The sequence below is a fragment of the Melanaphis sacchari genome, unplaced genomic scaffold (genome assembly GCF_002803265.2).
Source record: "Melanaphis sacchari strain LSU unplaced genomic scaffold, SCAv2.0 Contig65_pilon_pilon, whole genome shotgun sequence".
Classification (NCBI taxonomy): domain Eukaryota; kingdom Metazoa; phylum Arthropoda; class Insecta; order Hemiptera; family Aphididae; genus Melanaphis; species Melanaphis sacchari.
In genome coordinates, this window is record NW_020271469.1 from 364,710 (window position 1) to 378,245 (window position 13,536).

The 13,536-nt window shown below is 22.5% G+C and overlaps 1 protein-coding gene and 1 pseudogene across 3 annotated transcripts; both read left to right on the forward strand.

Annotated features, from left to right (window-relative positions):
- The first annotated feature begins 183 nt into the window (after positions 1-183).
- On the forward strand, positions 184-1,350 carry LOC112600644 (annotated as a pseudogene).
- A 486-nt stretch (positions 1,351-1,836) lies between these two features.
- On the forward strand, positions 1,837-12,848 carry LOC112600558 (PAX-interacting protein 1-like). Of its 3 annotated transcripts, none has more exons than XM_025347818.1 (15): positions 1,837-2,135; positions 4,581-4,700; positions 4,790-4,918; positions 5,488-5,679; positions 5,775-5,900; positions 5,990-6,095; positions 6,451-6,529; positions 8,528-8,724; positions 8,800-8,909; positions 9,108-9,257; positions 9,849-10,027; positions 10,555-10,796; positions 10,869-11,037; positions 12,152-12,454; positions 12,515-12,848. In XM_025347818.1, the coding sequence occupies exons 2-15, from the start codon at positions 4,585-4,587 to the stop codon at positions 12,604-12,606; spliced, it is 2,190 nt and encodes a 729-aa protein (XP_025203603.1). In that variant the 5' UTR covers positions 1,837-2,135; positions 4,581-4,584; the 3' UTR covers positions 12,607-12,848. The 3 variants fall into 3 exon arrangements, with proteins under 3 accessions (XP_025203603.1, XP_025203602.1, XP_025203604.1); XM_025347817.1 differs by lacking the exon at positions 1,837-2,135 and adding an exon at positions 2,553-2,593; XM_025347819.1 differs by lacking the exon at positions 1,837-2,135 and adding an exon at positions 3,321-3,488.
- Positions 12,849-13,536: the final 688 nt, after the last annotated feature.

Here is a 13,536-nt window from a genome sequence, read left to right on the forward strand (position 1 = left end):
CGCTCCGGAGAATTGGTGTATCTGATATCAATGTATCACCATCATATTATATATATGTTGAATGTTGATATTGTAAATTTGTTATCATTGTTGACTATATTGCGAGCTGTACTACTTAAACTATTATAGTACAATCATTGTATTTGTCCATTTTTGAAAAATGTGTCTAAACTTTAAACTTTAAAAGAAATATTATCAGAAAATAAAGTCAACGTGAATCGTGATTAATATTGTTTCATTATTTATTATAGTCAGTTAAAATTTTAATAGGTACCTATTTACTAGTAGATAAAATAAACATGTATTAAAAGCTTAAAAAATATGTTAATTGAAAAACTTAATACAAAATAAAATGTTTGTAACTTATAACATTCAAAATGTCTTTAGAATAATTTGTATTTTCTAATATTAATAAAATTAATTATCAATAAATATTATAATCTTATAATATACCTACCTAATTTATAAATTATATTTTATAATTCTTTTAAATAGGTAGGTATATAATACGGTATTTCATAGATATTTAATACAATATAGGTAATGAATTAAAAGTTTCGAACATATATTTTATGATTTAATCACTGTAATGGTTGTATAATATATTAAATTTGAAAATGAAAATAAATGATCGCATCCGAAAAATGATTCCAAAGGAAAATTTTTATTTTTATTACAGTAGTTCACTTAAATTCATGTAGATAGGTATGAGAAATAATTTATTACAAATATGCAAAATTAATAGTTTTGAATCTTAGTTGTAAACACAGAATATAACAATATTATAACATAATGTACATAATTTATGAAAGTCATGCTATTAATAACTAATATGAATTTATATATAAATTAGGAAAGTTAGACTGGACCAGAATTATCTAAATTAATTTAAAAGAAACCTAACGGATTACTAAGACTAAAAAAGTTAAAAGAATTAAAAAAAAAAAAAAAAAAAAATACAGCAACTTAGAAAAGCTAGTGATGATCTAAAGTAAGTCACATTTGAAAACACTTGGTAACCAAATTCAACAGTATTTCATTTCGATAATAAAATTATAATCAAAAAACACAGGACCTAACTGCTGAATTTAACACGAATTTGCTTATTATTATTCAATCCTTTCTAAACCTCATGTAGTCATGTGTACCTACATAACATACAACTATACAAGGAAAAGCCTCTAAGAAAGGTTAGATAAACTGGTAACATTTTAAATGAAATTATACCTAATTCTGTTAAGAATTTTTTGTCATGAGTTCATAACACTTTTGTTGAAGAAACAATTCAAGTTGTGATTAATAAAGGATAGGTATACAGATTTAATAATAATAATAAATGAGAATCAGTAATAATGGACCTATAAAAAAGTAAATACGGCCACAAAATAAATACCACTATTTCGATAGGCTGATTTTTTTTTTTTTTGCTACCTAGCCTTTAACTTATTTTTTAGCGGCTAGATTTTTGATGCGAATTTTATTTTAATTTGTCAAGTTCATATTAATTGGTAATACATAGTTCACAATTCATGAGTTGATTAGAAAATAAACTAACGAGTTAAGTTAAAAAATTTAAAAATTAAACTTTTTAACAAGTTATTGTCCATCTTTGGGCAAATACATGACTATAATCAAATACTATATCTATAGTATTTGCTATAATGTAAAAGATTTTTTTATAGCTACACATTATTTTCCATCATTTTATTATATTATATTATATTATAATAATAAATATTTTAATTTCATGAAGTGGCACCACTGTAGGCTTCGGTTGCAGGTGGCAGCAGTAATAAATAATAATTCATATTTCATATTATTTCTTAATAACTATAGAATACTAGATAGCTGATAGTATTAGAAAATTTCAAAATTTGTTTATTTTTTATATTTGAGATATTGAGATTGTATTAACTATTTAGTAGTAACTAGTAAGTAGTACAATAACTACAAAAGTAGTAAATACTTAAATCGCACTAAATACTACCAGTTAAAATCGTGGTTGCTGTCCAGTATCTGGAAATCAAATTGCATATTTTTCTGTTGGCATTCGACCGTTTTTCATGATCTGTATTTACTATTTTTCATTTATTATTAGTTGGCAATTAGTATTAAAGTCTACGATTTGATGTTAAGTGCGTAAAACAGTTAATAATTACTCTATAACTATTATATATATATGTGTGTGTGTGGTGTTTTTTAATCACATTGTTTAGTATTTGATGGTACAATAGGCACTGATAGCTGGATATGCCCAATTTGGCTTGGTTACAGCTTACAGAACGTTTTCAAAATTCTAGTTAAAATGTGTTTTTCTATTTTCTAAAAAAAAAAATTAAAGAATAAATAATAATAAAATTAGTTATTATTTAATTAAATGATTTTGAATTTTTGTTTTCATTTTTTAAATTGTATTATTGAAAATATCTAAATACTTCTGTAAATTATGCTTTTAATTAAATTAAAATATAAATTTACTATTAATAAATTATAATTCATAAGGTTAATTAAAATATTAATCAATAATATGTACATATTAATTATGTATTGATAAGACACAATCATCATCAAGAAAAAAATACACTTTTATAAGGTAGGTACCTTAGTAGTTTTATATACTTTAAACATTACTAAATATACTTAAAATTACTTTTATGTTTTAGTATTGCCTGCTTATGATTTATTAAAATGCTGAGTTTTTTAATATTCATCACTTAATGATCTCATTTTATTTAATTCATGATTTAAATTAATTTTTTAATTCATTATTGGACAAATTAATCACTAGTATTATTTATAATTTACAAGTTACTTTGCACATGTGCCTAGGTACCTAATATAAAATACTATTTTAAAATCATTAATAAAATATTAATTTGATTCATTTAAAATGTTTTAATTTGAATTAAAATTAAATTAGGTCATAGTTTTTGCAGTTTATTAACTTGACAGATATTTCAATTGGTTCTACTTTTGTTTATTAATAATTTTTTCCAAATTAAGTTTTCTATTTAGAAGTTGCATCTATCAGCCAATATTTTATTAATTACAAATTAAAAAAATATATATGCATTGAACTATCTGCAAGATTGGGATAGTTTTAACATTTACTATGACATAAAATGTATTAATCGAAAAATATGAATGTACGATGTTCCTAATTTTTACTTATTAAATACAAGCATAATATACCTATCTATACTTTATGTACGTAAATTTCTTACTTATTTTTTAATTTTAAATGCATTTTAATGTGGGTATTGACAAATAGATTGTAAAAGAATAAATTATATTACTATAGACCAATAATACCTACTTTAATTAGTTATTTGGTTATTATTTGATTAGGGCTAACAACCAAGGTATAGTAGTCTACAAATATATATATAACATTTTATATTGGGAAGCTAAGCTCACAGAAACTTACACCAATATCTATTTATGGTATTGGAAGTTTCTTCAAGTATTTGATATTAAAATAATTTATAGTAAGTATTTAATTTAAATAGAATATAGCACAGAATATTTTATTCCTATTTACTAAGTATTTCAGCATGTCATCTTTAATTTTTATAAATTATATTTTACTCATTTAAATTTAACTATTGAAGAATAACATTTTTAATCTTTTTGCTAATTCAAGAATTGGTTAAGTTAGGTAAAATTGTTACTTTGTCGTTAAATGAAAAAAAAAACTTGAAATGATACTTAATTTGTGTTGGTATTGCTTAGTGAAGAAATTTGGTGTTAGGGTATATGATGAGAAATTTTGAATTACATTATCTACAAAAACATTTTATGCTTGTAAATATATCCATCTATGTATCACTTCCAAATATCAATTTTATCATAAAAAAGTTAGATTCCATTTGATTTTCATATTAATTATTTACTATTATTATGTGTTATTTGACTTGCTGCCACTGCTGGATTTAAGGCACTGCGAACTATGCAGTTGCATAGGGCAGCAAATTTTTGGATGGCAACTTTTTATAAGCAGCAAAATTGTATTTAATATTTATTTTGTTGTTGTATAGAAAATACACAATTTTTTTCTTGAATTTTTCAATTTCAAAATAAATAATTAACATCAAAACTATTTATATAACTAGATAATTATTTAATACATATATTATTATTTTTTCTTGTACAATAAAAATAAAGAAAAAATATTATATTTAAATTATAATGTTTTAATTGAACTTAAGTTAAATGAAAAAATAATTACATAAATAGAAATTGTTATTATGTAAGGAAATTTTGTTGTACAGTGGTGATTTTTTTTAAATAAGGGTTGCAAATTTTTTTGGACATAGGGGCGGCAGTTGTTTAATCTGCCCTCGCTTACTAGTGCTTTTGCTATCTGTCAGATTTGAAAAAAAAAGTTGGTTAAAATATTATATTGAAAGTAATATCATAATCCCTTTAATTAAAATAAAGAGTGAGATTATAATTTTTTTTCAATATAATATAGTTTTTGGCTTTTTGGACTACTTTATTTTTAAATCTTAAAGGCTGTCGAGTGTCAAGATAAACTGGAAGGATTATATTTTATGTTATTTCAATCCTTTTTTTTTCAGAAAAATGTTTACTTGTTCAATTTGTAATGAGACATTTATTGGAATTCACCAAGGCTCTACTTTTACAACACAATGTGGCCATGTTTTTCATCATCAATGTGTTATGACATGGTTAGAAAGGTAAAATATATCATTTTAATTTTACATATTATATTATACATAAATTTCTTAAAGTAAACAAATATTTTTATGTTATTTTGTATTTTAAGATCACAGACTTGTCCACATTGTCGTTCACCGGTATCAGAAAATAAATTAGTTAAATTATTTTTACAATTTGACCCTAACGCTCAAGTATCATGGGATAGAAAAACTGATGAAGAAATAAATAAACTAAAGTAAATATTTATACTTTGTTTAAAATATATTAAATATTGAATGATAAATGAAGTGTATTTTATCATATTTTTAATTAATTAATAATTATGTTCATTAAAACCTTTTTATCTAATATCTAAACTAGCATATAAAATAAAATTAAAAATTAATTGAAGTCAAAATATCTTTATATTACTAATTTAATTTTTTTTTTTTTTTAATTTGGGTATACTATACATAATACTAATCTAAATTATAATAAGTTTATAAAAAATAATTTATTTAAAAATCTAATAGTTAACAAAATATATTGAATGGAGGAGTGGCTAAGCAAAATAAGGTGGCATTGCCAACACACACTATAGTTGGTTCGAACCTCAGTCATGATTAAGCCTCTCTCCTTAGGCAGGCAAATGCCTTAACAGTGTGGTAATGCCACCTTTCTGTACAGAAGGCAACAGGAATACTGTTAAGTTAAAACTTCTTTAGTACACAACATTCAAAAAATTTGAAACGATATTGTCAAACTAACCTTACGGTAGTTACAACAATAAAAACAATTGTATAAGACAGGTTTTTTGATTTTTAGGGAACAATTAAAAGCTTTAAAGGAGAAAGAATCCCATCATGCTAGTTCTATCTATGATCTGCAACTTCAACTAAATCTTGCAAGTACTGCTTCAAAAAAAAGCAAAGAATTTATTGATAAACTTCAAAATGAATTCGAAAATCAAATTAAAAAAAATTGTGAAATTGCTGCTAATCTAAAAGTAATAAATGAGTAAGTATTTTTTTAAGATTTTAATATTATACAATTTTTCTCCTGACATATTTGATATTTTATTATTTTTAAAATTGTTAAAAAAAATTTTTTAGAGAATATAATGCATTGGAAACTGAAAAAAAGCAGTTAAAATTAAAATATTTAGAACAAAAAACAGAAGTTCAATCGCTTCAAAAAAATCTTTATAATTTACAGTCAGCAAATTCAGTTATTATTGAGTATGTATTTTTATTTAGTTAAAATGAGTTATGTATTGTTTTAATTAAGAACGGGTATTTTAATTAATTTAATTTTTTTCATTGAATAGTAAATTAAAAAGTGAAATAGCTGATTTAAAATCAGAAAAAGTAAATTTTCAAAGCAGATGTGATAATGTAGAAAATACAGATATTGATCAACCGTGTACATCAAAGGTAATTAGTATTTCTTTTGTTAATATATAAAATGACATTTTTTATTTATTTTAACTTAATATCTATTAAGACTAAAAATCTATTTTTACTGGCTTACGGTATTCACAGAAAGACGTTATAAAATTTTGAATTATTGAAGTTGTTATTGTATGGTATAAATTCATATTCTTATAATAATTAAATACTAATAATATAACAATAGAAATATTTTCTGAAAAAATTATATCAATCTACTATAATAATAAAAGTTAAATAAATTATTATAAGAGCTATATTAAAAAAATTTATGAAATGATATGTCAAAACGCAATAGGATATTTAATTAAAATATTTGAAGTTATGTCTATATTTTCAGATGTCAATTGAAACTGAAAATGCAATATTACTCCAAAAAACTAAAACTGAATATTATGGACATGATCCTTGCTTAATAAGTAAGATATTTTTTTTTTTTTTATTTAATGAAAAGAGGCTTCAACAACTAAGGTTATTAGCCTTATAAGTATTTCATAGTGAGTGTTACATTAATTATGAATTATAAGATACAAGTTGTAACATATAAATATTTTTGAGACATATAAAATTTTTCATAATGTGCATGTTGAAAATAATGATTTATAAGTTATTTATAATATTAATTTTTGTGAGGAAATTTAATGTTTTTGTGCTGTAGTCTTCATTTAGTGCTTCTTCTAGGTTGCCTGGTATCGATAGTGTGTTTCGTATGTTCTGGAATGCTGGGCAGTCTTGGATAATATGTTGTATGGATAGGTTTTCATGGCATTCTTTGCAGATGGGTGGTGGATCTTTACTTATTAGGAAAGCATGTGTCAGAAAAGAATGTCCAATTCTTAGTCTGGTTAGAGCAACTTCGTGTCGTCTGCTTAGGTTTTACGGGATGTGCCACTTTTTTGTGCATTTTTTTATCTTTTTAAGTTTGTTAGAAGGTGGAACGGAATCCCAGTGGTTTTGCCATGCCGTGTTTGTTTATAGTCTAATTGATATTTATTAATCATTTTCCGGTTAAAAATTTTCTATAGTAAAATTATAATTTAATTTGAAATTATCACAAACCATATATTATCTTACTAAAATATACTTTATAATCAATAATAAATCACAGTACTCAAATTATAAATAAAAAACAAAAACAAAAACTTAACACCTTTTTTTCAAAAATGTCATTATATTAATATAAAATATATTATTTAAATAGCAAAATAAATAAAAAAATAGTTTAAAAATTATCTTATTGTCTTCGTGTTGCTTTAGCTTTGTGACACTGTTTGGTAAGCATAGTTTTTATAGTTGAACATATAATGTGATGTTTTTTTAAGTTTTTACATTATACATTTTTATAATATATTCCATGGCTAGTAATTTGTTATCTTAAGTTTTACTTACAAAATTTAAAAAAATAATATTTTTTATCAACCACAATGAATTACATTAGCAACATAAATCTGAAACTTCTACGGTATGCAAGTTACAAAATATATGTTATTGATTTTTGATTTGCTTGCCATATTAAAGGATAAAAATATTAATTAGTATCACTAAAATGAAGTTAAATATTGAACATTTGTATTACTTATAAAGTGAATTAAAAAATATAAATTGCAGGCTAATTTATTTTAAGTATTGCATGCATTTTTAATCTGAAAACATTTATTTTATTAAAATGACTGAACATAGCATAGTTATAATTTTGTGTTAATAATAAAATAAAATATGTTCGCTTTAAATGAAATACAGTGAAACCTCTGAATAACAGACACTCTCGGTTGCCGAAATTTTGTCTGCTATTTAGAAGAAAACATTTTTTTCAATAAATAAATAAATTCAATAATTTTATTTTATATTATTTTTACATTAATTAAATACATCTTAAAAAAATGCCCAGATTGAAAAGCCCAAGAATACCCATATTTATATTTGATAATCGAAATTCCAGAATGTCTATTTTTTTCTTTTAGAGTTAATCGTTTTCTTTTGCTGGCCATAGCACACTACAATAAACGTTTGTATATTGACATCACAAACACAACTAAACGCACATAGGACAATGCATTAGTTACGATATTTTGTTGACGCGATAATATTTCAATCACTGAATGGATAAGATAAGATTTTCATATACAGTTTAATAATGTACACATAAGATAACTTAATAATTGAGGTTTTTATTCAGGTATTCCAAAATAATTCTTAATTTAAGATAAAAATTATTAATATCAGTGTCATAAAAGTGTCCGTTATTTAGAGTGTCCTGTATTTAGAGGTTTTCCTATACATAAATAGTAAAAATGTTCTCGTCCCCGAAAAAACATCTGCTATTTAGAGGTGTTCATTAAGGGAGGTTTCACTGTACTATCTATTTTTATTATAAATATTTAATATGTAATTAATAAAATGTACTTTTTAATTCATAGTATCTGCCAAACAATTTTTATCAGGATGTGTATTTTTAATTATCGAACTCCATGTTGAACATGAAAGTAAAATGTGCAATGATATAACTAAATCGAAGCTTGATATTATTGCACATGGTGGATTAGTTGAACAATTATATTCAGATCGCATTACACATATAATTTGTTTGACCCAAAAACATCATATAGTTGAACAAGTAAAAAAATATTGATTTTTTAATATTAATTTATAATTATTGATAATTTAATTATTCTCTTATACTTTTTTTTAGGGTATAAAAGATGGTAAAAGATGTGTTACTGATTTTTGGCTCAGAGATATCATTACTAGAAAAAAAATGATTCCACCTTGGTTAGCTCATCATTTTCCTCTACCATACAGGTAAAAGATAATGTTGATATTTTATGTGCTAATACAAATGTTACAGTAAAATATTTAAAGTTAAGACAAGTTAAATCTTAAATTTTCTTACTAATATTATTTGTGTCATTTTTTTTAACTTTTAATTAATAATTTATTTTATTTTTTTAGAATTTAGAACTACATATAATTAAATTGTTATTATTATTTTTTTTTTAGTATAAATAACCATTTGCCATGTAAAAATTTCAAAATTGCAATTGTTAATTTTGATCTAAATGAATATTATAGAATTAAAACAATGATTGAACTAGTTAGTGGTGTTATTACTGAAGAAATTACCAATGCTGATATTATAGTTAGCATGAAGTAAGATATTATTATTAAATATTAATACATATAATAATTATAATAATGTGATGAAAAGTAAAATTGTTGTCTTGTCTCCGTATAAAAGTTACTTTTTTTTGTCCCATAAAATTTTAAATGAAAAATAAATTAATACATTTATATAGTGAGTGCTCAAAATAACTAAGATATATACTATGGTAGTTTCTTTTAGCTGACCGATATAGTTTTTACTATAAAATAAAAGTGAACTTATTAAAAATACTCATAAACAAAAGAACAATCAGGTAATTTACTGTACAATTTCTGTCATTTGCCAAAAATTATTTTCATTTTACCTATCTTAAGTCATTGAATTAAGTCTAGAGTTGTGAGAGTACACGAATTTCTAAAAATTCTGGAGTTTAAGTATTGGACTTGGTTAATTTTTTTTTATATAATTAAAAACATGAGTACTCAATTGTTTTAGCAGGAAGTCATTGTTAGGTTTGATCATGTGAATGATTAGGTTTTTTTTTTTTTTACTGTTTCACTCATTTTTATTATTTAATATATTAATAAAACATTATTTAATAAACAAATAATTAAATTTGTTTATATTTTTAACTGTAGATTAGAAGGTGAATTAGTAGAAAAATCTATTATAGACCGAGTGGTTAATGTTCAATGGATAAATGATGTATTTTTCGGGAAAAAAATTGATTTAAATAAACCTGGATGTCTAAAATACAAACAATTTGATTTATGTAATCCATTTATAGTGAATTATGACATGGTATCACATTTAATGGGTATGGTATTAGTTAATTACACTTTTTTGTATCTTATACATTAAATTGCTAATAAAATTTTAATTATAAAATTGTTTACTCAATGTTCATAGTTAATGAACTTGTTGGTTTAGAGAATTTACACCAAAATTTTTCTGTCTCCCTCTTATGTACAACATAGTAACTTAGTAATAAGTCAAACCAATTTTATATTATTAGTTTTAATTTTAAAGGTTTTATCAATTTGTCCTAATTTATTTTTTATTCTTCGATTTTTAAGTATTTTATAAATTAAAACATTAATATTTCATTAACTAAAGTTATTAAAATTTTGTAAAAACTGACATAGAAACACATGTTCTTATCTTTAAAGTTTATAATAGGTCAATTCATTCTAAAATTTCAGCTAACAAAGCAAATTTTATATGTAGATGACTTTAATTGTATTAAAGTAAAATAAGATGGAGAAAATATATTTATATGATAATCTCCTATTAATAAAAAATTATTTATAAATTTTAAATATTTAAATTTATTTTTTTTTTTAGAAGCTTGGAAAACTCCTTTATTTTTTTATAAACGAGTGTATGATTTGACTTCAAGTCCAGATCATTCTACACAATTTAAAAAACAAAAATCAATATCTGAAAACTCAAAATCGATAAATTTAATTGATGATGAAGTTAATGACAATGATGTAGTCATAACATATATAAAAACCACACCAAAATCAAAACCAAGTGTTATGTTTTCTGGTTTTTCAACGGGTGATAAAGAAATACTTAAAATGGTATTTAGCAATTCTGGGTTATTTTTTTTTTTTTTTAATTATGTATAATATTATATTTATTTTTATATTTAGATGTTACATTTGGTTGGTGGTACAGTTGCAAGTAATCTTTTTCAACCAACTCATTTAGTCATGAATAAACCTAAAACTTCATTAGAGTTTTTTATTTGTCTTCCAACTGTTAGATATGTCGTCAACGAAAATTGGTTAAGAGATTCACATACTGATTTAAGATTTCTAGGTAAAAGCATATTTTTAGTATTTTAAATTATTGCATTAATAAAAAGGTTTTAAAATTTCTTGAGTAGATAGTTAACTTTATAAATAACTTTGATATTGTTAAAGTATTCATTATATCTAAGATATAATACATATATATTATATATATAAAGCTATCAAAACTGGATTTTGTATGTATAGCTATTGTATTTTAACATAGTGAGTGCTCAATAAAATGTTTACATAATTTTATGGTATATTTTCTTCTTGGTATGTAAACTTAAAACTATTTATTTATATCATGTATAGATTATAACCTTAACCAAGTTAAATAACATTATAAAATCTCTTATTAAACTCTTTTCTTATATTTTAAGTGAATGAATATATTAAAATTATTTTTAAAAAAACCTGTCCAATTCAATAAATTATAATTATTCCTAAAAAAAATTTTAATCTGACACATTTAAGTACTTTGTATGACAAATATAAAGTTAAAAATTAAAACTCTTTATGAAAAGTTAATGGTAATCTTAAAATATTAAAACATCTTTTATGTTACATCCTTGATTATAATAAACTTATTAATTGAAGGTAATTTAAAAGAATATTAGTGATATTAATTTTGTTACTTATTTAGAACTATAAAATGCTATTCTGAAACTCACTAATTATTAGGACTGCCGAATGATATACTTAATGAATTAAGCCCGGGATTATATGCAATTAAAAACTGTCAAATATGATGCAATAACATTAGTTGAATTCGAAAGATCATTTAGTCGTACAAAGTAGTTTTACTACCAAATCGATAATACTTTGGATTTGAAAAATAATTTTCTTTTTTTTAGCTTTTGTTACTTTTAGTAATTATTTACTAATATATTTTTTTGTTAGTAATTTCATTATTTAAATGTTAATTTGTTTCATTAGGAACTCAGAAAACCATATAATATATTAATATTGATAATATTAGTAAAATAAATATTTTGAGATTTTTAGCACATATTTTGATAGCATAAATGCATATAAATCCAAACCCTAGTTATGACTAATGAATATAATACATGTAACTCGCGTTGAAATTTCAAATATTTATAATTGTGTTGATGTTGAAAATAAAATTTAATTTTTAGATGAAAGAGCATATTTAATACAAAATTTGCAAGATAAACATATGGGGTTATGTAATGTACCGGCTATTCTTGATAACTATAAGCGTCATCAACTATTTAGACGTTTATCATTCTTTATTACTCCTGGAATTACTTATCCACCTGTTCATCGCTTGGAGGAAATCATATCTTCTGCTGGTGGTATAGTTGAAAAAACAAGAAGATCTTTGAAGTCAATCCAAGAAACGCCAGCCTTTTCTTATTTTATAATCTCATGCCTAGAAGATCATTATTTATGCAATGACTTATCAGATATTCATAATGGTATACTTTAAACATAATTTATGTTTTTTTTTAATTAATGAATTATTATATTGTTTTTAGTTGTTTATTTACCTGAATTTATAACATGTTCACTCCTGGCGCAAAAAATTCTAACACACAAGTTTACTATGGATATGACTGCTCAAAACTAAATATTTCAACATTTTTACTGTGTATAATATTTAAGTGTTAAATGTTTTATTTAACATCAATTGGAGTTGATGATATTTGAGAATAAAACATATGTATTGATCTTCATTCTTTTATTTAAATACTATACAAATATGAGCTATGTATACAATATAATTAGTCTTGCTACTATTGTTATAAGTTTTGATATTGTAACAGGCATTGAAAAATTATAAATATTATTCAATTGGCTCATGACTTGTATAGTTGTATGTGTTACATAAGTTTATAATAATTAATTTTTGTAATAAATTTTAAGGTATTTAATGTTTTTTAATATTGATATCAACAATTTAGACTGATATAACATTATTTTATTGTATTTAACTGAAATATACATAATATACAGTACATAGAAATTTGTGTTTCTATTTTTTATTTTTATAAAATTACTTAACAATTCTCAAATTATAATAATAAAATAAAATGATTTACAATATAATTTTAAAGTTAATATTTAATTAAAATATTTATAATTTAATTTAAGTTGAGTTTAATTGACCCTTGTGTTTTTATACTTCTTAAACATTATCATATTAATGTATATTTTATTTATTTTTATAATAGTGATGTAAATTTGAGCATTATCATGTTATGATATTTAATGTAATAAAGATGGAATATTACAGTTTTCTCCCATAGGTTACCAATAATTTAAGTATTAATTCTAGATATAATTTAAAAACTGTTGTGTATTCAATGACAATTTAAATTGTATCAAATTATTTTTATCAATGGATAAATGTTTTAGATGCATATTTTAACCAAATGTAGATATTATATGAATACTTAAAAACATGAATTTAATAAATTATAGCATACATGAATTAAAACATTTATATTTTAAATTTTAAATTGTTCTATATTATTGTGTTGGTAAATACTACTACTTG

Coding starts and splice junctions, on each gene's coding strand:
- LOC112600558 (XM_025347818.1), top strand. CDS start 4,585: ATGTTTACTTGTTCAATTTGTAATGAGACATTTATTGGAATTCACCAA. Junction 6,530..8,527: donor ACATGATCCTTGCTTAATAA/GTAAGATATTTT, acceptor TTTAATTCATAG/TATCTGCCAAACAATTTTTA. Junction 10,028..10,554: donor CATGGTATCACATTTAATGG/GTATGGTATTAG, acceptor TTTTTTTTTTAG/AAGCTTGGAAAACTCCTTTA.